This window comes from Limulus polyphemus, unplaced genomic scaffold (genome assembly GCF_000517525.1).
Source record: "Limulus polyphemus unplaced genomic scaffold, Limulus_polyphemus-2.1.2 Scaffold983, whole genome shotgun sequence".
In the NCBI taxonomy this organism is placed as follows: Eukaryota; Metazoa; Arthropoda; class Merostomata; order Xiphosura; family Limulidae; genus Limulus; species Limulus polyphemus.
The window spans coordinates 108,390-135,956 of NW_013666593.1; the positions used below are offsets into that span (position 1 = coordinate 108,390).

Consider the following 27,567-nt stretch of genomic DNA (forward strand, 5'->3'; position numbering starts at 1 on the left):
TTGAGTAATATATAGTACTAAAATTTGAATTATAATCTACAGTTGTATACCAAAGTTATTGACATAAATTCATGAAATAGTAATTCAATAAAATTTTGAATGCAAGTCAACAAACGAGATGACATGGCCTTTCACCCGTGACCTGTCTCCAAAGGGTTAAGTGCCAACCTCAAACACAGATCATCTTCAAAATATCTTTTCCTTTATATATTCAGTTCACTATAAAGACACCAAGACAAATATTTATTAAGCATACATAAAATTATGTTCCTTTGCTTTATTATTTTGCTGGTAACATGCTTACATGAAACTAGACTTCTGATACATAGAAAACATTAGTTACATAATTCAACACTGCTGATAAGTTTATAATTCATTTATACTGTACCAACTTTTTACTGTTATTGATGATATAACACTCGGAGGTTTGTACAACTTATTTTAGTAAAATAAAATATTCGAGACTAAACTGGCAGGTGACAATTTTGTTGAATCTCAGTACTACAAGCTGTCAGTTTGAACATATTGGAAGAGTTCTACTATAAAACCTTTCAAAACAACATTGTGTGTGAAATCATGCAAACTCACTTTTGTTAAGTTTAAAGCTGCACAATGGGTTACCTGTGCTGTGTCTACCACAAGAATCAAATCATGAATTGTAGCATTATAAACCTTCAAAGGTTACTCCTGAGAAACTGTGGGTAGATTTGGTCTGTGTCACTTGCATTTTTATCACTAACAATACTTCTAACACACAGTAATTACCTATACTGTGGTATTATCAGAATGTTATGATTATTCAAAATACAATAGCCAACAAACTTACAAGATACAGGTACAGACTTTAAAAATCCAGTCTACATTTACAAGGAATTATAATAAAAAAATAATTAAATTAAATGATAAACCACTCAAACTGTCATTTCATGTGGAGTCATGTTATAATGAATTTTAAACTAAAAAACTAGAAACAATATTAAAATATTATTGCTACCTAACAGATATTACACCATTTATTTTATGTAACTTTTCAATGAGAGGTCTGAACATTATGTTCAAACATTTTTGCTTTCATAACCTCATAATAAGAAAACTTTATAATTATGGACACAGCTTTTGTCCACTCCAGCTAAATGAAGGTAATAACCCATCAGAAACACAGTTCAATAACTGTTTCAAATTTACTCTAATCCATCTAAGCTTCATTCCACACATTGAAAGTTAGTCTTAAAAGTAATTCTTTATTACGAAGACCAACTGTAATCAACTTCAAAATAATACAGTTTAATAATCCAGAATGACCAGCTAAAATATCATTCACCAAATTTCAAAACATTAAGTTTTCTGATGACAATCTATCAAAACCAATCATTCTAAATTCCAATCCTAGGAAAAAAAAAACATTCCCAAAGAAGTCATACACAAACCTACTATTATTATTTTATCTGGATTGTATGTTTTGAAGTGTATATAGAAAATTATTTTATATTCCAATTAAATTGATTATTTGAGGTACACCTATTATAAACTAATTTAATTCTTTAAACAATGTTTAGTCTACAACAAGATATTAAATAATACAAGATGTTATTATTAAAAAAAATGTCTTGGTCTTTCAACTACAAAAACATAATGTAACCTGTATTTCTTGAAGCTTCACTCTGCCTTGTCATGATCGGGTTTCAAGTTTAAATCTTTCTTTCGGACTTTCTTCAATGGGTTGCTTTTACATTCTTCATAGACATTGTTAAGATCAAACACAGACAGGATATTTTCCTGTACCACAAAAAAACAATAAACATAGCTTATACAAGGAACTAGAATTTTTTTTTATTTAAAATATATTTTAGAAATAAAGAAGTGTGTTTAGCCAACTTTCTTGAAAAATTATTCTCTTTGTTATCCTCAAATAAGAATTAACCCTTTATCATCTACGGAAGAGTTTTTTCCATTACTGTAATAAATACTGGCATAAATTTACAGGTGAAGATGATGTCTAGCATGCATATATACGGATGAAGATGATAAGGAGTTAATAATGCTAGAATAAGTACACTAAGTTTTGAAAATTCTTAATACCTTTAAAAATTAAATAATAAGAATTCTATCAGGATTTTTTTTGGTTTAGCCCTTTTTTGTCTAAGTGTGAACCTTAAATTATGTTCAACATATGATGGGTTACAAACTTTCATGATAATCATTTAAAATTTTCAATTATATAATTAGTATTAAAATAAAGTAGCAAAAAAGTTTCATTGTACAACATGAAGTCAGACTAGTTTATACTCCTCTCTCACGATGATTATTTCTTTTTTAAAGAATACAAAACTTCAGACTTAAAATAACAAATTTATTAAAGTGTTGTGAAGAAACATCCAATTGCTAAGATTTAGCATAATGGTGACCTAAACATGTATTTTTCAAATTTACAGTTTTGGAGTATGAACAAAACATAGTATTTTACTCCATTAAAATATTTGAGAACAATTAAGAAAAGTGAAATTTTCAAATAATTTTAATAGATTACTGAATACCTACCATTAAAAATGTGCAATATAGCATTTTTGAACATTAAACTATTTCAGTTCTAAATGGTAAAATATAACACCTAAAACTTTTTATTACTAACCTCTTTTTTTGAAAAGTGTAATTAATGCAAAAGAGAGTAGACTTCCTGGAAATCATTTTCAATTCCATTTCTCCTACCAACCCCACCTTTATCTCAAGTGTTTAAACTTTCATTACTTCATAATTATAAAGATACGTTTTGTTTTTATTTGTAAAGCCTCATCACTCTTAACAGTAACAATGGTTTAATGCTTTTGTTCTGATTACAATGTACATCTACTTACCATTTTCTTACAAGTTTGTACAGAAAAATTTGAATAAGGCACAATTAGCTAATAGATAATGCTTTTTACAAGTATATAGTGCTAGAGTTTGTCAGATCATTTCATGCACATATCATTTAGAAATATAACCTAATATATAAATGTAAGAAAGTGTATATTCGTTTTCATGTTAGGCCTTCACACGCAATGGTAATGATCAATTCAAAGATAAATTGTCCATGTGCTTGGTATTTTATCGATAGAAAAATATTTTTTCTTGTTAAATTAGAGAATGCTTTTCATTAAAGCTTCTTTCTACTAGAGTAGGTATTATATTCATTAAAGCTACTACTGGAGCTAGACATTATGTTCATTAAAGCTATTTTTCCACTAGAGCTAGACATTATATTCACTAAAGCTATTTTTCCACCAGAACTAGACATTACTTTCATTAATGCTATTTTTCCACCAGAACTAGACATTACTTTCATTAATGCTATTTTCTCTATCAGAACTAGACATTACTATTCATTAAAGGTATTTTCCTACTAAAACTAGACATTACTTTCATTAATGCTATTTTCCACCAAAACTAGACATTACTTACATTGATGCTATTTTTCCACCAGAACTAGACATTACTTTCATTAAAGCTATTTTTTTCACCAGAACTAGACATTATATTCATTAAAGGTATTTTTACACTAGAGCTAGACATAATATTCATTAAAGCTATTTTTTCACTAGAGTTAGACATTATATTCATTAAAGCTATTTTTCCACCAGAACTAGACATTACTTTCATTAATGCTATTTTTCCCACCAGAACTAGACATTACTTTCATTAATGCTATTTTTCCACCAAAACTAGACATTACTTTCATTGATGCTATTTTTCCACCAGAACTAGACATTACCTTCATTAATGCTATTTTTCCACCAAAACTAGACATTACTTTCATTGATGCTATTTTTCCCACCAGAACTAGACATTACTTTCATTGATGCTATTTTTCCACCAAAACTAGACATTACTTTCATTGATGCTATTTTTCCACCAGAACTAGTCATTACTTTCATTGATGCTATTTGCCACTAGAGCTAGACATTAAATTTGTTAAACCTATTTTCCACTAAAGCTATAAATTACATTCATTAAAACTAATTTCTAGTAAAGCTAGACATTACATTGATTAAAGCTATTTTCCACTAGAGCTAGACATTATAATCTTAAAAAATTCATTTTAGTCTTGAAAAATTATTCAGTTATTGAAAATCTTCAATCTTTTAGAATATTTAGTTTTGAGTCGTATTATATTGAACATATGTTGGGCACCATAGTGAAACCTTGTGATTGGCCGAGGAAACCCTACACACTGGAATAGTGAGGCAAATCTCATTAGTTTTATTTATCTAGTTAACAGAAGACTTGATTTTAAGTAAGTCTGTTGAAATATCATGTTTACTTGGTAGTAGTAGTTTGCCCTTCAGAATCTTAGGAATAGTCTAAAAAATCATAAACATCATTTCTCAACATTTTTAAAAACCATTCTTTTTTTGTATTAATCCAATATAGTGCATTTTTTCATTCAGAGGATAAACTTTGCATGAAAATGTTTATTTTTCTTGAGTTTATCTTTGAGAAACAATTATAAATGTAATGCAATACATGAAAATTTGCATTTTCCCCTTAAACAGCAATGTTTTTAAACTTTAAAAGAATGAAATAACGTGATTCAGTTCAAGTACAAATAGTAATGTATTAAAACATTTTGTGAATAAATACTACCTTTCTTGCATGTCTGCCTATGATATTTGAGGTAATTCCCACCTAAAGTTAGTGTTTAATGTGAACTGCATTGGTGCATGATATCATCATGTAACTGAAGCCCTCCACCAATAAGAGGGCAACACAACCTTCATGTACAGTAACTCCCCTTTTGCACTTGCGATAACATAATTCTTTGATGAAGCTAGACAAATAAATGTGCTGGAAATGGGGAGGATAGGTGGGATTGTGTGAGGAGGTATGTTGAAAATACATTTTCAGATTAAGAAAATGTTAACTTCTGAGATAATAACTCATCTCCTCACACAGAAATGCTAGAATCCCACATAGACATAGTGGAGAGGCTGGTGCAGAAATTACCCAGATGAGCTCTTTTCATAAATTACCCAAAAGGAAGCCCACTGCATGTGAAACCTGATGGTAGGGGATCCATGGGGGCACACCTATAGGAGACCACATTTTTTTTCTCAACCGGGGTATAGTTTTCACCTGGAATGTAAGGAAGGAGAGGCAAATGAGCCACAAATGTCACAGGGACAGGTGGAATGACAACATAACCATCTGAGTATTTGCACAAAAACAATCAGCGAGCAATATACGTAGTGTGACTGGGGGATGATCAGATCACACAGTGCATGCTCATCAGGCTTTAGCTGCAGGAGGAGAAAATATTATGGCTGTAATGGATGACCCACACTACAAAGACAGTGCCAACTCTTCCCCACTTCTCACTGTATTACTCTAAGCCCAACTGGTGTGGATTCACCATGGTCCACCACCCAGCAGCTAGGAACTGATAAATGGCAAGTGTCTCCCATGTTCCACTTGAAGAAAAGAGGAGGTACATTCATATTGGAGAGATCTAGAGAACTGCCCAGATCCCCATCGGACCACCAGCCAGAAAGGTCTTTTACTGGAGACAGTGCAATGAGTGACCATGAATCCCTATTTTTAAAAGTCAGCAAATGTAAGCCAAAGAAATGTACTGACTTTTTCTATGATAGTCCAGGGAATTGGTACAGTCTAGATCAAAAACCTGAGTAAATACGTATACCATGAGGATACTTCATATGGTCCTTTAGAACACCTCATCTCACAGTGGGCACTGTTAGAGCCAAGGCAGATGGTTTGAGTTCTTTCTGTTATCCTGGATTGATGTGGATTTTGAGAAATAAGCATAGTCTGGGAGGCAACACCAGCCACCTGGTGGGATCCAGAACAACAAAAAGGAAGAGAAAGGATAAATTAAATACACTGATCTATCTCAAAGACAGTGGATCAACTGAAGAATGGGGACCAGTGGAAATCAAAATCCAACAGGAAATGGAACAGCTAGATGGTGGAGATAATAAGAAATGAATGTGTTGGGAGTTATCCAAACACCTGCCTGGAGGACCTCATCCAAAGGCAGTGAAAATGGGAAGCAAGAGAATAAGTCACATGAAAACTTTGGTGTGAAGAAATATGGAACAGTCTGTGAGCATCTACATCTAGTAAAGCATATACCAAGTGGAAAAGGTGGGCAGATCCACTCAGTAAATTCAGAAGAGGAGAAGTCCCTGGAAGAAGACTGGTCCTAGGGTATAAAAAAGACAATGACAGAGAACCCAAAATGGAGAGGGTCACGATAAGTAACACCAAACAAGACACAGTAGATGAAACAGGTCAGAATGATCATGGAGGTGAGATGTAAAAGGAAGAGAAAGTATGGTTATCTTTGTGAGTGGCAGAGTACTTAGGAAATAAAAGCCAGTCCAGATAGAGGAAAATACAAGTGAAGTGGAAGAAAGTACTAGAAAAATCAATAGCATATATCTCTGAATGACAGTAACCGCTAGTGAAGAGAAGGGAGAAACAAGTCTTGAAAGAAAGATGGTATAAAGAGCAAGAAGCCAGTGACTTGAACAGATCATATGTGAGAATGTTCAAAAATCATTAAGAGCCCAGTCTAGCATGGGAGTGAAGAAGGAAGGAGTGGAAGTGAATGGAGAGTACAGGGGAAGAAAACACCCTGCTGTACCTGAAAAGACAAAATATAATGGATAACATGCCCAATAATCAGCAGTGGTGGAAACTGACAAGTCAAGTAATAAAGGCAGAATAGTAGTTAACAGTGGAATAGTCGGGAAGAAATGAGTGGCAGATGAACTAATGACGATAGACACATCACTCATATTGATAGATAGAGAAGGGTGACAAGAATGAGATAAGAAAAAGGCTATGTGATCAGATACTCCAGCTTTACAGATGAAGGACAGATAAATCCCACATGTGAAGATGATGGGACAATATCCCCTGATGAAACAGAGATGTGTGAGGCTGAAGCATCAGAGAGGGTACATAAGAGCAGAGGAAGAGGAGGTGTGGATGCTAAGCATAAATGCAGAAGAAACCAAGGCTGAGCTGGCCAAAGAGGTGCCACCAACAGGACCAAACAAAGTGTGTTACATATAAAGGCAAGGACCCAAGGGAGAAGAGTATATGCATATAGAAAAAGAAGAAACTAGTTTTGGCCAAGAGCATGCCAATAGCCAAAAGATTAGGAACCGGAGATCAGAAAAGAGGAAGCTTGAAGTTCAGAGGGGTGGGAAAGGCATCTATGAGAACAAACCCAACAAAAGACATGGGGGTGTAGAGACCACTCTGTTGGTAGGATGCGGTCTGGCCTAGAGAGGAGGTCACCCATCAGGTTCATAGAATCCAGCACATGACAGGCAACAAGATGAACCTGATGAGAATGGGCTCAAAAGAGTAGGTCCAATTCCTGAAACTAGTCCTGGAATGGGTGCCCCTTGATAGTTGATGTAACAAATGACCATAGAATTGTCTGAATGGCTCATGATCAACTGATTCACCAGCAGGGGCAGGAAACATGCCCCACAAACAGCCAGAAGATTGAGCACGTTGATATGAAGTGAATGTTTGTTCTGTGTCCAAATGCCATAAGTCATGTAATTGTTCAGAGAAGCTCCCCAACCTAAGAGGGAAGCATCAGTGAAGAGATGGAGATCAGGTCTGCAGGCTAGTAAGGGAACTCCAGAGGTAGTATTGGAACAGTCCATGTCAGGTTTTATGTACAGGCTGGATTCTTTACAGTAAGTGTCTGCGACTTGTTAGCAACAAATTTGAACAATAAACAAAGAGCTAAGAGGAGCCAATCATCCATGTATAAGTGTAATCTCGGTCCCAGGCCACGAAGGTGGTGAGTAAAGGTCCTCATGAGTCAATTGAAGACATATGGATGGTGGAGCAATCAAGATGTCAATAAAGGTGTCTGAAAAATTGGCCTTGGTCATCCACAGTCTAGTAAAAAGGACCACTAGAGAGAGAAGAAATTCTCCATTCAGAAACATGGACCAACCAGAAAATGATTGAAAGAGGAGAGGTAAATTTCCAGATGCCAGACCCCAGTCTTCTTGGGGGCCACAAAGAGACAAGGGTAAAAACCCAAAGAAAAATTATATACACTCTTGGGAGTGTGCTTGGCCAAAAGATCTGATACCATCTCCTCAAGATACTGAAGATAGATAGGTTCAGAGAGAGAGGAAAAAATAAAATGGGAAGAGGAGAGATATGTATGACAGACCTGACATCAGGCACTGGGAGACAGGAAGAGGAGAAATGTTTGGAAAGTGAGGGGTAGACTGACCCAGTCGAGGAAAAGGAGGTGAGAAACCAGAGAAAATAATGAGGACTGGTGTCAGGCAGCTCTGCCTCGGTCTTCAGTGAGTCAGAAACATTGCCAAAGACAGTAGGGTGAAGAAAGGGAGCCTAATGAATATCATGCAGATAGCAAGTGGGTAGGTATACATTAGAAAAAAGAGTGTATTTTTATCTAATTAAGTCCCAAAAACAGAGGAACCAAGTAATAAGGGACAGAGCAGAAGTGGTACAAGTTATAGTGGTAAAAGAAGGAAACAAATTTCTCCTGAAAACTCATCTAGAGATTAATGAAGCATCTCAGACATAAGATGCAGGGAGGAGAGGTAACAAAGCAGGTTGGTGAGAAAAGACAAAAACATGAAAACTGGCCACTGGAGAGCAAAACAGGAAACAGGGGGACTGCTTCCCAAGCAGATATTAGAGATTCCAAAGACTGAGAATCAAGAAAGAGAAAGGTAGAATGACTGTCAGCTAGGACATAAGAATCAGAAAGGCAAGGAGGATGAGGCATATGGTGACAATTATGTAGTTGTTGAAAGAAGGATTCAGCATAGAAACGAATGTCAGATGAGGGAGAAAAGACTAAATAATTATGAGGATTACAATAGTAGAGAAAATAACATGAAGATTCATAAGAAATGGGCAAAAGAGAGAAAAAAGAACATATATGAAACCATATATGAGTCCTGAAACAGTGTTGAAGACTGAGGACTTTCCTCAATCGGTAGTACCCAATACAAAATCAGGAGGAAGGAACAGGCTATTAAATTTGCCTTTCTCCTCTTCAAACTCTAAATGAAGGAATGTCAGAACAATGGAAGGGAACAGAAGGTCAAGCATCCACAATGAACTGCACACAACTTGTTGCATAATGGCTGTGATATCCCCTGACACTAGAGTAGAGATAGGGTCTGCGTAAGTAATATCATCACTCATACAGGACAAAGTTGAAGTCATCATCATTTGAGAATTAATTATAATAAAGTAAAGCTGTGAAGACAAAAGCCAAAGTGTAAAAAACAACAAAGTTTCATTAACAAATTCATTTCCTCAAACTGAAGCCAGATGACATGTAAACACATCTGTTCAAAACAGTGCCAAGGAAAAGAATGCTGTTATCACATGGACAAGTGCATAGGAGGAGTTACTGTGCATGGAGATTGTGACACCCTCCTACAGCTGGAAGACTTCTGTTGCCTGATGATGTCATCAGGCATTTCATTAACAAATGCATATCACCTCAAACTGAAGCCAGATGAAATGTGAATGCATCCATTCAATACATTGTCAAGAAAAAAAATTATGTCATCACGAGTGCAGGTGCATAGGGGGAGGGTGTTACTGTGCACGGAGGTTGTGTCACCCACCTGTTAGTGAGGGCTTCTGTTGCATGATGATGTAGTTACCTCAAGACTAGTTGCATGCAAATCTCATAGGCAGACACACAAGGAAGATAGCATTTCTGTGTATGGAGGAGAGTTATTGTCTCAGAAACTAAATATCTAGCTAAGCATGACCAAAAACTGACTGAAAATTGGTATTATGCTCATCTTGACCAGTAGTCAGTGAATATCCTTTGTTTTGACTTAGTAATAATGACTTCATCTTGTTCACTCTGTATTTTTTAAAATTATATTTATTCTCTGACTCTTCTTATTATTTGTATCCATATTTCACATATGTTTTCATTTTTAGTTACAAGTGTGTGACTACCATGATCCTAGATTGAAGTTAATAGCTGCAGCAAATTACATTACGTATGTAGTTCAAAACTTGTTCCAACTTAGACATATTTAGAGTGCATACTATACTTTTATGACAGATTGTTTATTCTGTTTTCAAATTTCCCTTAAATTTAATAAATTACTAGTTGTAAGATTTACAATTTATATTTCCATTGAACACTACAGGAGGAACAATGCAAGATGTATAGTGCAAAACAGGAAAATAATGTAGAAAACATTTTGAGAACATACTCAAGCCTCTGAAGAAGGGCACCAATAAAGAGTGGAATTCCTTCTTCACTGATGTGTTAACTATTATGCCTAACCACATAAAATAACACTTGCATAAGCTGAAAGCTCACACAACAATTAAAACTATTCTTGCAGATACATAAACTATGGTGCAGGAGCTTATGTCATAGAAGTTTAATAGTTAAAAAATGAAAAAGGATTCATACAATAAAGAAGTGTAAAAAGATGGAGGAAGCCACTCCATATCATGGAAAGGTAGGCCCTAATAACAACAAAAATTATTAATCCTTCAATAATACTGAATAAAAAGTTATGAATATTTAGAAGGAAAATTAAACAAGTTCCAGAGCCCACTTCAGACAAATATTACTTGCCTAGTTATGAATAGTTACAAACAATGTTCTTACCTCATTAAAGAAAAACTTTATTGGTTTTCCATATGAATCAAATACTGGCCTTCGATTAACCTCTTTGCCATTTTTAAAGAGAATCACAGTTGGTAGCTGCTTTGTAAAGGATGACATACTAATCCTGAATCTAAAATACAGTGTAACAAAGTTTACAACAGGCTACACTTAAGATAAAAACATTTTGTTTCTACACTATTTGTTTTAACTCTTGAAGTAATAATACAATTCTGAGAGCATAAATTTGTTAAAATTGCAACAAGTTATTTTATGACATTTTCCAACATTATCTTTGTAGTTCTTGTAAACTAAATATAATAAAAAAAAAATTCAATTATCTTAGTACAATGATTAACTAGAAGATTAAATGCCAATAATGAAAATAATCAAAAAGAATTCCATCAATTTGAATATTCAGATTTTTATCCTTTAATAAAATAATATAGATCAGATAATAGATTTTTTATCGTGTACGTTTTTTCTTTCTATTAAACAATAATACAGAACATTTTGTTGAGCAATAGAGGTGTCAAAACTAAAATAAAAATTATTCATTCATCACTATTTTGTCTTCAGAGGTACAAACTAACAAACTGTAGCAGTAAACACTTTGAGAAATATTTCATCTAATGAAAAATTATGATTTTAAACTACAATGTACTATTGGAATTTTGTCTTCTTGATTTGCATGTGTAGAAATAAAAAATATTTGTATTCAATTTTTTAATATCACTTTTGTTAGGTCATCAACATAAATTTTCTATCAGTAATTTTAACCATTAACTTTATTACAGTGTGTAATAATACTGCACTTTGGTCATAAAGTAGCCTAAAGCTTAGATTAACTTATAGCAAAAATCTAGTTTATTTATTGAAAAACATTAGTGAATTCTTCATGCATAAATCACAGTTCCTACCAACTTAATTCTCGACAAAAAGGGGGTAAATCTTAACAGCACTTTGCAGTAAACAAGGATGTTAATGAGAAACCAAGGGCAATGAAATAATAACACATCACTCTCGAATAAATTTTTTTCAAGATCTTTTACAAATTGCTAGATATAATCAAGATTTTTTTTTTCAATGACAGTAACTGAAATTTAGATTTCACATTCAACCACTTAGAAAGAAATTCATACCTTGTTTGTGTATAAGCTTACAAAATGAGACAAAATTCATTGTCTTCAAGTACACTAGAAGCCTCAATACTAAGGCAGCCAGTCAGCAGTATTCTACTACTCACCATCCACACTAAGGGATTTACTTATTCTTATAATGTACCCACATCTTAAAATGTGGGCAGAATATTTTGTGTTATAACCAGGATTCAGACCTAGCTTGCCAGCTCTAAGATCCAGAGCTCATAGAATTTACCCTAGGCATGATAAAACATGTTAACAAATATACAAAAAAGTTGGAAATAAACTTTGCTGTGAGGTTAAAGTCCTGGATGGAGGTCTTTTTATCATATTTACAATTTATCCATGTCATTTTATTAAAACAATCTTGTAATGCTCCATAATTTTGTGTGATCTTTACCCAGCAAACACACTACTTATTTACTAGGTAGTGATGTGGTAGTAGTTTGGTAATGTCCAATAATACGTAGCATATATGTAGTAATAATGTAACTTCATAACATTGTGCCATTACATTATAACATTATATTTTATATATGTAGTCAGAACATACTTTTACAACATATAGCTAGAACTATTAAGTAGCAATAACATGAGAATATTACATTGCATATGAGAAGCAAAAGAGTAAATCACCTGGCAGTGTAACTCGAAGTGTAACAAGCAGTACTTCTTTTTGGTGTTTAAGTATTAATTTTGTATATTTATTGTCATTTTCAAATAAAAATATTATAAATCGTGTAAAATATTTTTTATTTAAAAATATCAAATGAAAATTAATTCCAATATATTTGCCTACATTTGATTTAATTTGATATATTCGTTGTAATTTAGATAATTGCGAAACTTCATGAATGACATATATAGCTTAATTACCCCAAGTTTAAATAAGATCTCAACTGTCCAGCATTCTTGAATCAGCAGCTTTAAGCCTCCAAAATACTTCATTATCCAAAGGTATGTATAATGACAAGATATGTTTCCTAACATATATAGTGTTTGTAGAGATTTTAAAATTACTAACTAAAAAAAACTTTTTAAAAAGAAGCATTAAAACATTCTCAACAATGTCAGACTCAGAGGGAATAACTTAAGCCTTTTATAGTTAGAAAGGTATGTTTTTTTATTCTTTATTTCTTATAACTTTGGTGATATAACATCAAAATAGTTTAATTCAGAAGTTTTATGACAATGAGTTGTAGTCAAAAGCAAAATAAAATTTATCAAGTAGTTTCAGCTAAGCCTTATGTTACATTCATGTATTAGGCCTAATGCTTGGACTACAAATAGACCTACTATTACTTGAATAATTGGGTTACCACAATAAACAGCATTTATATCATTTCTATTAGTACTAATGATATATGGTATTGATCTAACATGTGATTGTTTTCTTTATATATTTCAAAGTTGGAATCTGTGACCAAACCAATGGGGCATAATGAAGGAAGACAGAGCAGCTTCACTGACAGTGAGTAAAATACTAAAGTTAACACAAATATACTTTTTAACCAAAGAAACCCTTATTGAACTAATTAAAGTAAAATCCCTAAATTGTCTACAAAAATAAATCAGCGCACATTAATATAAAATGATTATTGCTTTACACTAGTATTTTTAATGTTTCAATATTTATATATAGTCACCCCAACATTCAAATTGCCATGCTCAATAAAATAAACTTCCATATAATGCAAGTAAAAGTTGTGGCACAAAATTGTCAGATTTAGTAGCCCAACTCAATTTTTGGTGGCCTGAGGTGACCAGATCATCAGTTAACTCTTTCAGCACGGGCTTGGTTCCTGGGACCAACCTCATAACCATTTTGTACTTGTTATAGTTTTCATGCTACGATTTTTAAATTAGTAAGCATATATTAACAAAATTTGGCATGTTATCAGTAAACATTACAATGCTTTCACACGCAAAATATAATTTTTTTTATTACGTCTTAAGGTTTGAAAAGCAATGTTTTTCTCATGTCTTTTTTTCTTTTTGCATGTTGCCTATCTTTCATGTAAAGTAATTTTCATTTTAAGGTTAAAAATACTATTATGCATCAGAAAATTTTGAAATTTTGCATGTAAAGTCTTTATAATGTCCAGATAGTTATCAAAGATTTCTTAAGAAAAAACTTTATATTTTATATGTTATTTTCAGTAATGAATCTCTGTATGGGTTTGGTAAATTTAACTGATCTTATAACTACAATAAAATATTAGGAAATAAATATAAATCATGCCTCTTTGTTCTAGAATGACAACAAATTATAACACAAAAACAAATGTTCAGACTAAATAGCTCAAATCTCACAACATTGCACATTTATATATATTTATTATTTTTATTATATTGACCTTTCAGCCTTGCCTGGCTAACAATGCAGAAGATAATGACACTGCACACATGCTATCATGTTACCAAATCAAATATAATAAAACTGACCTTTAGTCTTTACAAAGTGTCATGTCTTGGCTGTATTTTAATAGACGAATATTTTGTAAAATACAGTCACATTTCCATTATTATACATAATATATGTATATACATTATTACTATTTAGAAATAGGTTCTTAAACATATTTTTCTTAAAACACAGAACAGTAAATAAAGAAGTAATGCAAACAATTATCTCTTATTTAATGACCTTTGTACTTGGTTGCTGCTTGACGTAGTTTGCCAAGTCTTTTAAAATTTTGCACATGGAGGATATGAATTGACATAAATCTTTTAGATTTTATTAGGGATGCATGGGTACTAGGTTAGATATTCAGCCCCTGCCATGTATTGGGCTACCCAGTAATAATCGGCTCTGACCAAGTGTTAAAAGTTAGGCATCTCAAATCTAATCTTTGTGGCAACTGAAGAGGTATGGAAAGTTACAGTCAATAATTGATTTAGTTAAAAAAAACATGTTCCAAGCAACAAAGACTAAATGCCTGCTGAAAGTTGGGGATTCAGAGAACAATAGGGGTTAGGGTTTGAGAAGTTGGGACTAGGAACTGAAAGTTGAAAGTAAAAGTTGAATGTTCTGTTAGTGATTATTTGGTTAAATGTAATAAACATTAATTTTGTTTATTTTTATTTTTTGTGGGAGGGGGCGAACTCAGTCCTGGTTGACACCCAGCTCCAGCCGAAGCTTAGTGACCGGATACCCGGGCTCGATATTCAGCCAAATTTTACTACCCATGCATCCCTAGATTTTATATATACAGTTGAATAACCAAAAAATCATAATTTAATATATAAATACCATGGAATTTCACTATAATTTATCAAGCTTAGTAACTAAGCTGTATTTAGGTCTAAAAATATATGAAATTTCGAGCAGACTAAGGACACAACCTACCCCCTGGAAATTTTGGTTAGAAAGAAAGAGATGGTGTCCTACCACATGAAAATGGCTGAGAAAGCCAGTAGGAGGACATTTGGAGTTTTCAAGTGGTTATTCAAATCATATGTTGAAGTAATTGTATAAGGGACCATTTCCATAAATGGAAAGAGATGAGCAGGGCCACTGTGTTTGATTCATTACATGAGTGATATATCAGCAAAGAGAAAAGATAAGAAGTACTTATTTTATATTCTAGATTTTCAATATCAGTAATTTGAGTTTCTTATTCATTCGAAACTACAAACATACCACATGACACACAAAAATCATCTGGAGAGAGTTAAAGACTGCATTGCTCTTATCTGCACGCAATATTAAGTTAATTGGGCAGCTACTGTTACTTGTTCTGCATTCTTCCTCTAGATTACCAGAGGCAAGTCCTAATGAGGCTGGATGAAATCCTCGTCAACAACAACAAAAGAAAAAATAGTACACAGAACTTCTCCAGTAACTTGCCAGTAAAGGGAGGGTGGTATCACAAGCCCAGGCACAAATGTAGAAGTAGTGGAGGACATGGTGGAGGAACCAATGGATACATGAGAAAACCTGGACCAAATCTGTACCAAGCTATCAGAAAACCCAGGCCAGAGAAAAACTGGCAAGTCCTATAATGAATATTTTTTTTCATTGACACCTATTATCATGCATATAAATAATTTAGACATATCAAATGTATGCTAATTTGTAGATGTAATCAAGCATCCATCTGATCAAATGGTGTAACAATTTTTCAGGTTGCTGTCTGAGTGCTTTGAGAGGGAACAATGTTAGGGATTCTGTAAGAAAAATGTTTAAGAAGTTGGGGACATTTCACCTGTAGTCCAGCTTCAACATGACGGAAAGGAAGAACAAGCAAACAGTCCAAAATCTGCCACTCTACAGAATAATTATCAGTATCTATATCTGGATATTTTCAGTTTTAATAGATTATTATTTTAGTACAGTAAACATGGTAAAAACTTCCTGTGTAATTATAAAAAATATATATATCCATTTTAGATAGTTTTGTAAAAATAATCCCAATCAGTTGACTGATTGTGCAATGAAAATAATAGTATTCAGAAAGGATCAGTTAGGTAACAATGAACAAGACTATTTATAAGATATCAATGACAAAGTTTGTATTAGGTGATTTACTTTAATATCTCATACTTGACCTCATTACCACATTTATAAGTCCTATTATTTTCTTAAATTTATGAAATTTCCAGTGTTATAGAGGTAAAATCCCAGCTTTGTTAAATTTGACAGTTATTGTAAATTGCAATAATGAATTTTTTAATGATTCAATAGAGGAATGTAGACAAATTCACCCTAAATGCCAGAATGCTGAGGTTGAGCTGCAGATGGCAGAAACTCTTAAGCATGCACTGAGCAAGTTCCTGTTCAATATATTCACATATAAAATGATGCACTCATATTCGTCAAAACTGTTAACTAATAAACACAATGAAATATAGCAATTAAAATATACAGAATATAATATAGCCAAATTTGAAATGCATTCAAGACAAAAATAAAATTCAGAATACAATGTCATCACTGCTAAGTCATGTACCAACTTTGTCTGAGCTTCATATTGCATGAAACAAAATATTCACTTTTGGCATAAACTTAAGTGCAACTTTATTTGTATAGCTGGTGTTTATAATGATTAATCAACATTGTTTTGGCATATAATGATATCATAGTTCTTGATTAAAATGCATATCTCAGATTATTTGATTTGTGATTTTATTGACAGCTGTATTGATCTGTTAAACTGAATTGGTCTTTTATAAGTACAGGCACAAGCTGCTTTCAAATCTCCCAGGACACCCAAACCAACTCCCACAGCAATATAGTCTGATTCGGATGAATAGAGACTATATTAAAATTAGAGAGATAAAAAAATGTATCATTTATTTTTGTAATTGACACTTGCAGAGGCTTTATGTCTTGTTTGATCTTCTTTTCTTGAGCTCTGGTAGTGACTGCAGATACTTCAATCATTATCTGTCTAGTTTACAAAGTTTCTTAGTATGTTTTCTATCACCAAGTCGTGTATTGATTCCCTGATACACATGGCCTTAAAGTCTCCTACATAATATGGAGTATCCAACTTTATTATTGCTACGAGAAATTTTCTCACTGTCCCATCAATTAGCACACACAGGCATAACTTGCCTGTCATCTGATCATCGAATACTAGACTGATTCTCACTGCTGCACTACTGCACCCAGTCTCGTAGAACCTTCACTTTCTTGTCCCCAACATAGCCTTCACATATTGGCATATTATTTATTGGCACCTCTAGATATTTACCACATGTTCCCATCACTATTAGCACTGTTGATCTGTTTGCTAATCTGAGCCGACCATTAGCCGTGCACTGATCAATCATGCTTTCTGGTATTGAATTTGACAAGTATTCTCGATCCTCTTTCTTCTGGCAGCAGCATCCATAGTGCCAGTCACTCTTTTCTTGTTTCTTACCAGCACTGTCTTTGTAAATAGCTCCAGCTGCTTTATGTTGAGGTTTTTGCTGTTGTTTGCTGGTAATGGACTTGCACTCTTTTGCAATGTGACCCATTTTATAACAAACATAACATCTCTTCTCCCTTCTGTCTCTTATCTTCCTGTTACCATTGGTAAATTTCTGCCATTACTGGTTTCAAATTTAACTGGACATTCTTAGACTTGCCAGTTATACTACCTCCATGGGCTTCCACATACTGTTCTGCCAGCTTGATCATTTTGTCTACACCTTTTGGTTATCTCCCTCCTTTAGGAACAGTGACATGTCAGTTTAACACATGGTCATGAACTGTTCACGTACTAATAGGTCTGCCAGTCCTTCAAAAATATTTTCACACACGGCCATGTCAGTCCATCTGGTGAAATATCGCCAAAGACATGCCACAAACTGAAATACAGATTCTCCAGTGTCTGGTTTAACTCCTCTGAACTACCGATAAAAACCTTTTTCAGTAAGTGCATATCATTTCAGTAAAGCTACTTTTAATTTGTCATAATCCATAGCATCTTCTGACATCATGCTTACATATACTTGTAGGCTTTTTCCTGTGAGAAGTGGGCCTGAGAGAGACTGCTCAGTCCCCTTTGTCCCAGTTCTGACTTTGGATCGAATCTTTCATATCTCTCCAGGAAAGCATCCATATCATTTTTATGTTCATCAAAGTTGGGAGGCTTGGGTCGGCAAGCCCCGACTCCATTGTCATTCTTGGGTCCTTCTTTTGGTTGGGTGAGTTTTGCTATCTCAACTTGTGCTCTTATTCTCTCTATTTCTAGTCTCTCCTCTCATTCTTTTTCCTCAATTTGTATTCTCATTCTTTCTATTTCTAGTCTCTCCTCTCTCTCTTCTTTCTCAATTTGTCTCTTCTGACGCCATTCTTCTCTTTCCAGTTCTTGTTGTTGTGTAACAAACTCTCGTAGTTCACTGTCTTTTAACCAAAGAAGAGATCCTCTTTCTACCCATTTATCAAAATCTGTTGACATGGTTATATAGCATACTTTTAATCTCTACACTATTTTCGTTACTACTATAGTTGTGCGTATATAGGCAGGCCTACTTATTTCCGCTGTCATTCACGTTTTCTTCTAGAGCCATTTACCACTGTATAATTCTGGCTGTGGCTTGCCAATTGTCAGAATTTAAAAATCTGTTCTTTATCAATTGTCAAAATAAAAGTATTTTAGTTATATTTCTTAATAGTATAAATATATACTATGTTGTTCTTGGACTTAGGATTCTTGTTCAGTAGGTGTCTGTGACTTGTTAGCAATAAATTCAGTGATGAATAAACAGCATGCACTTCAGTTGTTTTTAAAATAATATATATATATATATATTCAGATCAAGTTAACGTATGTACAATAAATTCTTCAACACTATAGATATTATGGGTATATCATAAATATTATATATGTAGTTCCCTCCTTGTCAAATATCCACTTAGGCCTATTCAATTACTTAAAAATTTCAGTTGACAAGCTGAAATATCTTGTCTATTTCTATCGCACTAGTAGTCTCTGTGATTCACTTACAATTTTGGTGCTAGTTACTGTAATCGTTTGGTCTTGGATCTTTTGAGTATACTCTGTTCCTTCGGTCAAAGTGCACTCAGGCTGATTCAATTACTTTAGAACCACGCTTTGACAGAATAAAATTATTTTTCTTATCTTCTTTTCTGGTGTTAGTTTCACTCTAACATATTAAACGTTAGTCCTATGTCAATCGTTAGGACTCTCACATCTACGGTACTTAACCTCATGCCAACTTTATTCTCTTACGCTATTATCTGTCTGGTTATGTCTATCTACTGCTTCCCACTTGTCTCCCACTATTTATATCTATATTACCTAATCATCTGTCCTTTATTCTCAATGTCAATGAATTATTAACAAAACTTCCTACAATCATCTGTTTATAACTCTTATTATAAGAAGAACTAAAGAATAATAAAATATTCACTCACAAAACTAAATTAATTAATACTATCTAAATGAAACTGTCTTTTATATCATGACAAACATACCAAATTGGCTGTATATTGGTAGTTATAATGTAGTAAAATGGTAATAGGAATGTACCATGTTGGTATTTTAACATACCAAATTGGCTGTATATTAGTAGTTACAATGTAGTAGAATGGTAATAGGAATGTACCATGTTGGTATTTCAACATGCCAAATTGTTTGTATATTGGTAATTCCACTACGTAATATCACTACATAGTAACAATGTTTCTGGTAGTCCACACTTTTACGTAAAAGTTACCTAAATTAACTATGTAATCACTACCAAACCACTACGTTATTACACATTTATTACATAATTGTGTTTCCTAGGTATTAATTATTAACAATTACAAAACATCTGTGAATTTCTACTGATAACAAAAGTTAAAAGTTACATTCAGCTAACCATATCCAAAATATAGTGAAAAAGTTCATGTGCCTCATCTTAGCACTTCCTGAAAATGAATCTACAATTTCTGCTACCTTGATAAGATCTAAAGATGTCTAACATACTTTTCTCAAGTTTCACAAATTTTTTCAAACAAATCTTGTGAACTTGAAACTTGTTGAATCATCATCTTTAAATACAACTGAAACCGTAAAATATTATTGTCAATGTACATTCAATTTTTGATTTATAAAATTGCAATGAAATTCTAAAATTAACATTTCATCTGATACTGAATTTAGGTGGAACAGTAGTTAGTCTTTCTTGGTCCCTAAGAGTTGTTTATAGACACAATTACTGTATATTCTTTGGACCTCATAGCTGCAGACCTTAACAACTATAACACAAATATAATGATGAGAGAAACTACTAAAGTAAAAACATATGATCTTTTCTAAATACAGTACCTTTATTAAAGGACAGAAAAAAAAATATTATTTTAACTTGGCAAGAACTCAGCCTATTTCTTCTTTAGTTCCATGAGTGTTTTAAGAAAAGCTTTTTCAAGTATAGGTACAAACAACTGACTCACAGAACTACCAAATTACAACACTTACTTCTCAGCAACATCAGGGTAGCGACCAACATCTATCTTTCCAAACTTAAAGTTTTCTAGAGTATACCTATAATGTGAAAAAATGGCATCATTGGAGTGCAAAAACTCTTGTATGAATGAAAAATATACTCATAAATATTAATAAGAAGAATACTTTCTGGTAACAATGGTTACTTCATTACTGTAAACTTTATATTATTCTCACTTTGTATTATATGCAACAGTTTGATACTAAATATTTTTATTTACACTGAAAATATTTTACGCTAGAAACATTAAAAATGTATGTTGATATATGGACCATGATTATTATTTTGGCAAAAGTCAGTTGTCAAAAATCAGAGTCTCAAATTTTTGATTCAACTGCATGTTTGTACATTTCACAACAATGTAGACAACTTTAGTGAACTTGTGATGTGCCTTTGTAATAGCTAAATAAATTGTTAAATTGGTAGTGATATCCTTTTATGAAAACAAATTTAAGAATTATAATAATAATAACTGAAACATCATATACTGAAAACTTATTTCAAGAACTAAATAAAAATGCAAATAGCCACATAGATTATGAAATAGATTAAAGAAGTATCAGAATGCTGTCCACAATCTTTAATAACAATATTGGTAAACGTTCAACTTCCTCTTGGCCTGTGACTATATGGGTTAAACGTCCTGACCTTCTTACTGCAATTTGGTTAAAATGTGGCAATTTTCAATTGCAGATGGTGTCCAAAAATTGATTCTTTCTGAGAGGGTTACATTACAGTACTTTCAGCATATTCTCCAGTTCTGTTACTACAAAAGTATGAAGGGTATGAAACTTTAGCATTAAAAAGAAAAGGATACCTGTAGTGTTGAACCATATTGGAAAAGCAAAGGAAACTGTGATTCCAGCAATGAAGAAACAGCCTATTCCACAACTAACTACCAGCCACACACACAAACAGAAGGTAGAGAAGCAACATAACCCATTCCCAGATAAAAGATATTTTCTTTGTTACAATGCAAAACTTAATCAAATTGCATGAAACTTAGTCCAATCATACTAAATAGTTTCAGCTTAATAAAATTGATATAATTAGATTTTTTTGTTCTATGTTGTGAAATTCCCAAAATATTTGTTGCAAACATTGTTTGAAAAAACATTAAAAATACTTCCCTTCAACTTAGAATGTTTTTCATTTTCTCCTTGATCAGAAAGTACCTTATACTATTTATATATCCAGTCAACTTGGGTTGCATTAACATATTTCTCTTGGTATTTCTCTGATCACAAATTGCAATAAACACAGCAAAAATGACCTCAGTGATCTAGGACTTGATCTTTCAAAATGACATCAACATTACCTTTGTCAGGTTAAGTAACATTACTTTTATTGTTAACAATATCCTCAGTTGAGATTAAATTATATCTAATAAATATAGTTTCTTTCCTATAAATGATAAGTTCTTTTATTTCATTGTGTTGCTTGAATACAATAAACTTCACAATAACATTCAATAAATAATAATTTTGCCATAACCTGCCATACTTGTTAAACTTGAATAAGCTTTCTCAATGTCTTTTCATAGACAAAAATTTCTGTAGTTTTCAAATAGATAATTTACCATGAAAACAACATATACAAAAACTAAAAAAAATTCCAACATCTATGGGTTCTTCCTCAGTCTTCTAAAATTTCCAATTAGACTCCTCTGTTTAACCCTGCAAGAATTCCATCTGGTCACTTGCCTACAAAACTAGAAGTTACTGCTCACATAACTATATGTATTCTATATTGACATACATCATCTATAGCCTGTCCATCCAATGTATTCAAACTTTGCCTGTAGCTATCTTAAAACCCATGTTTTTGCTTAGTAACTGTTCAAACCATATGCTACAATATAATAAAAGGGTGATAAAAGTGGGCTGTACAAACAGAAAAGGAAAATCATGTGAGAAACAAGATGCCAGGACTCCTTAAGTTGAAATATTTTGAAATTACACTAAATAATCTTAAAAAATTAGAAAATATCAATTCTAAGTTTAAAGATATTGAAAGAAGAATTAAAATCATCACTTTTATTTAAAGTTTAAAATTTGGGATGCAAGTATGCACTATAAACCTATAAGACAATCTGCATTTTAGATAGAGTTAAACACTCTGTGATCAGAAGTAAACTAGAAACAGTGGCCTATTGCAACAAAAGCAGTCCAGATGAGGTTACACAACTTCTCACTAGATGTAACCCAAAAACACAATTGCTGATTGTGATAAAAGCAGTCTAGATAAGGTTAAACAGCTTGTCAGCAGAAGTAACCCAAAGACACAGTAATCCATTGCAACAAAAGCAATCCAGAAGGGGTTAAACAGCTTGTCAGCAGAAGTAACCCCAAAATACAATGGACCATTGCAACAAAAGCAGAAATCTCCCTTGGTACTTTAAACAACATAATTCACATAGATTTAGGTCTACAAAAGCAACAAAGAAACTGCATTTCCTATTTTTCTTAAACCTCATATATGAATGTATGACCAACTGTCAAGCAATATCTGTAGTATGACAAATGGAAGTATGTCATCGCATTGTATAAAGTACAATGCTTACTTAAGTGACTGCTAGGACAAAGCACTTTAGAATTGTATAGAGCTTTCCCAAGGAATTTATAGTGATTTCAGGTTACAGTTAAAATGGTAAGTTAAACACCTGAAGTGTTAGAAAAAAAAGATTTTGCATACTATCAGACACTACTATACCACAAGAAAATATCATATTTGTGTGAACTGAATGCCAGAAAAGGTCCAAGTAAAGATAAAACTTCCAGCCAAATGTATAAATCAATGTGCTCCTTTCTCTACAAGTTGAAATTACAAATAGAAATTCATGTTAAGCCATTAGCAAACATACCAATTAAATAACCAGATGCATTACCCATAGACTTCTGTGTTTTGGGGTTGCTCAAATTAGTCACAGGAAATCACTGTGTGCACACTTGATGGATTTTGGAAAACATAAAAAAAAATAAAAAAATAGTACAACATTGACTCAGTATATTGTAGTATGCAAACAAACTGCACTGAAAAGCAAGGATCCTCTACCAGGGTTATTACACACACCATCATTGGAAGTAAAAGATGAGACTGTAAGGTCTAGGCACTCTGTATTAATGGAAAGAAATTACACCAAATCACTTCTTCCTCCTAAAACATACAGGTACTGAGTTTTATATTAGTCTAAACTAAATATATAAAAAGTTTCTGTTGATAGATTTCCTTATCATTAATATAGCTTGTTTGATTAAAGCTGAAATTGCACAAAACAGCAAGACGGTTAGGATCCTACCTCGAGAATTAAGGTCTAAGAATGATTATTCTGATGAAACAACATAATGGCTTTTTAACAGTATCAAACAAAGATAAAATAAAGAATGCAGCCAATACCATGGCATATCTTCCGTAATTCTTCGATGAACACTCTCATTCCAACAACACATTTGGCCTACATGAATATCTTTTTTTTTTTTTACATACTGCATTGTTAAATCTCATATTCAAATGTTTAATAAATCATAAATGACCAAGTATTGCTTATATTTGATCTATCAATTTTTGACATATCCAGTAACCTATTATCTGTTCTTTCTTCTGTTCATACTATTTATTCAGAACATTTTGTCATCCTGTACTGCTAATCCACTTAGCTGATATGTATTTATTAATACTTTGTGTTTTCTTACAATATTCAAAAGTTGTTTCAAAATTTTAAATATATATTCAATTTACAATTTAAAACAATGCTTGGCATTTGTTAAATTCCAAACACCATATAAATGCAGATCAAATTTTAACACTTTCAGTTTTTATGGTAAATTTCCATATAAAAATAATAATGTCTTAATAATATCATTTGTACTTGAAACATACATTAATAATTAACTAAATAATTGTTAAAAGTTTCTGTAATAGTTTAAAGCTTGGAAATATAGGATGTATTATAAAAGTTGATCAAATAGAAAAGATAAACTTCATTAATCAAATCTTTTAAATTGTATATAATTTACACTCAAAGCAGTGAAGATCAATTGGGTAAGATAAGTATAAAATGGTAGTTTACAATACTGTACATTCAATTACATTTGTTGAAACAGTGTCTTAAAAAAAGGATAATAAAAAGAAATATTACAGCTGATTTGTTCTATTCTTTCATCATCAAAAACTGTTCTTGAAAATGATAAGCTTCTTTTTGTATATTAGTGAGATTTCATAGGCCTATGATGTCATACCTTCCAATAAATATGAATAATTTGAGGATTAATACTAAAAATGCAAATTAACAAAAATCACTACAGTTTGTATATTCATACATTTGTACACCTAATGGTATACTCAAACTTTTATAATAATTTGTGATAAAGATTTAACCTGTTATATGAAAATTTATTGCCTTGCAAACTATTGTTCTTCAATATTATAAAAACAATATATTATATTTTTAAGTCTAATACATGGTACTCTTAGATATATGTCTATGCTAAATCACATGCAACTGTCTAGGGATAAAATAGTTATTGTCAAGCCTAATGTAGTTATATGTTTGTAATAAATATTTCTTTATTTAAGTTTCTTTACTGATAACTGTGAAATTATACTTGTGTTTCTATTCAAAATATGGTGCTTAAACAGTTATGCACAGGAATAAATTTGCCAAACAATTTATTTTTGTGTTGGCTAATTTAGTAGTTACCAGCAAGTTACACAGATATAATGTACAATGTAAACATACATGTATAACAACTTTTAAAGACCTACTTGACAGAGAGATCAGCAAATGTTGGTGCAAAATTCACTGAAGAAGGATTCCATGGTGCATAAAAGGTTACAAGCCACACAATTCTTTTATCTCTTTCTAATTCCTCCTGAAAATGGTAAAATAAAATTGATTATTACTAATATACTAATTGTTTTTATTGTTTTTGTCTATCATTTTCTATGTTCTTGAAACAAAATCAGTAAAATCATATGAAGAAAGCTAAATGTAGTTCTTTAACATAGCTTTGTACAAGATACTTGTCTCAATTCTAACAACACAAAACTTTTTTTTTTTACTTTATAAGTCCAGCAAATAACAGATTAATTTTCAAGAAGTTACATATAAACCAAACTAGTAAACAATTTATGTTTAAGAAGCCACAGTTAAGAAAGTTAAAATAATTTAATTGTTTTACTACTATGTTACACATCTTACCTTGAGTGTATTTATGACTGATCACTCTTACCTATGTTTATAATTCAGAACAGAAGAAAAGCTCTAAGAATAACAACTAAATACCAATGTTAAAATAACATGAAATAAAAATGATTTAAGAAATATTGTGTTCCTAGCATCCCTTTTATATACATTTCTTAATTTTCACACAGAAACCATAACCTGAAATAATAATTTACTCTATAATTATATGCTAATCTGATGTGTTTAGGTTTATTTGCATTATTTACCACATTCTCTATATGTATATATAAAAAACAGAATTCAATAATGAAACATTTTATGCAAAAATATCTTGAACAATCAAATGACACATTGCTGATTGCATACAAACGATACATGTATATATTACGAGCCCATGCCAATTTGTTAATTAAACTAATTGATATAAACCTATTAGAAAGATCCTTCATGAAAGACAGAAGTCCAAGGTCAGTTCCTTAGCTTAGATGTCAATGAAAAAGCTTTTGGCTCTTAACCCCATCCCTACATGTAGTTCAAAGTGCACATGACATGACTTTTTAGAGTTACATCTAAGTATAATTAAACTACTTTATTATCATTGTATATGAATAAATTTGGCATCAAAACATAGTTAATAAATTAAATTCTAATATTATACAACTTTTAAGTTTTTAATTTTATAAGGAAATATTTAAGAAAATCCTCAATCTCCTATACAACAAAAATTGTGACATTTCTTCTCTGGGTCTTCTTTCTCTTCTAATTTATTTACCACCTCTCTGAAGTATGGAACTTAACAAAAATTACACATTATAATATAGATATTACTAAGGCAAATTCTAATTTTTATAATTAATTTTACAAATATTAATAGCAAATATTTGACTCCAAAACTTGTAATTACTGAAACAGGTTAATATAATACATGACATAATAATAAGTAATAAATTCAAGATGCAACATTACATTTTATAGTTCATCCACTGTACTTAGCTAGCTAACTATTATTTTCTGCCCACATATTTTGTTGTAACTTATTTTAGGTAATTTGTGTTTATTTCCTTTGAAAATGATATTTGATATCTTTTAATTCTTAGGATTTCATCAGATACACTACAATTTGTTCTAGCTTCATGACTGACAACCCAACTGGGTTTTATGGTGTGAAAAGATTTCACTAACTATATAAATTAATATAGCATGCTTTTATGATAATAGATATTTTGTCTACTATTTTGATTCCTTCACTGCCATATACATCTACAGGATTATTGCTATTTGCTAAATGATTAGTAATAGTTTTCCTTTAACTATGGTGGTGGGTCTACCAAACATATAATTCCCTCTAGTCAGCAATTCGAGACGGAAAAAACAAGAAGAAAAAAAAAAAAAAAGTTAAAATTAGACTTGATTGGCTGAAAATCAGTATAACTGTAGTGCTTATTACAGTAAAATACCTTTAATCATTTCATTGAAAATTTTTCTTGTTTGACAGTTTTCTTTCTCTAACCAAAATGGTCACTCAATCTCCTTTCCGAGCTGTCTTAGCTTGAAGTGAAAGCAGCTTGGGGTATAAGAACATCTGATCCTGGAAGAACAGGATACAGGTAAAAATGATGTCCTCATAC

The 27,567-nt window shown here is 32.1% G+C and overlaps 1 protein-coding gene across 1 annotated transcript in view; it reads right to left on the bottom strand.

Annotated features, from left to right (window-relative positions):
* Positions 1-242: 242 nt before the first annotated feature.
* Positions 243-27,567, bottom strand: part of LOC106461545 (thioredoxin-related transmembrane protein 2 homolog) — a 70,599-nt gene continuing 43,274 nt past the window's right edge. The window contains exons 5-8 of the mRNA XM_013921378.2: positions 25,519-25,625; positions 20,727-20,792; positions 10,667-10,796; positions 243-1,776 (exon numbers count right to left, since the gene is read on the bottom strand). Of these exons, the coding sequence (XP_013776832.1) occupies positions 1,657-1,776; positions 10,667-10,796; positions 20,727-20,792; positions 25,519-25,625 (423 nt within the window). The 3' untranslated portion in view covers positions 243-1,656. The remainder of the gene's footprint in view (positions 1,777-10,666; positions 10,797-20,726; positions 20,793-25,518; positions 25,626-27,567) is intronic.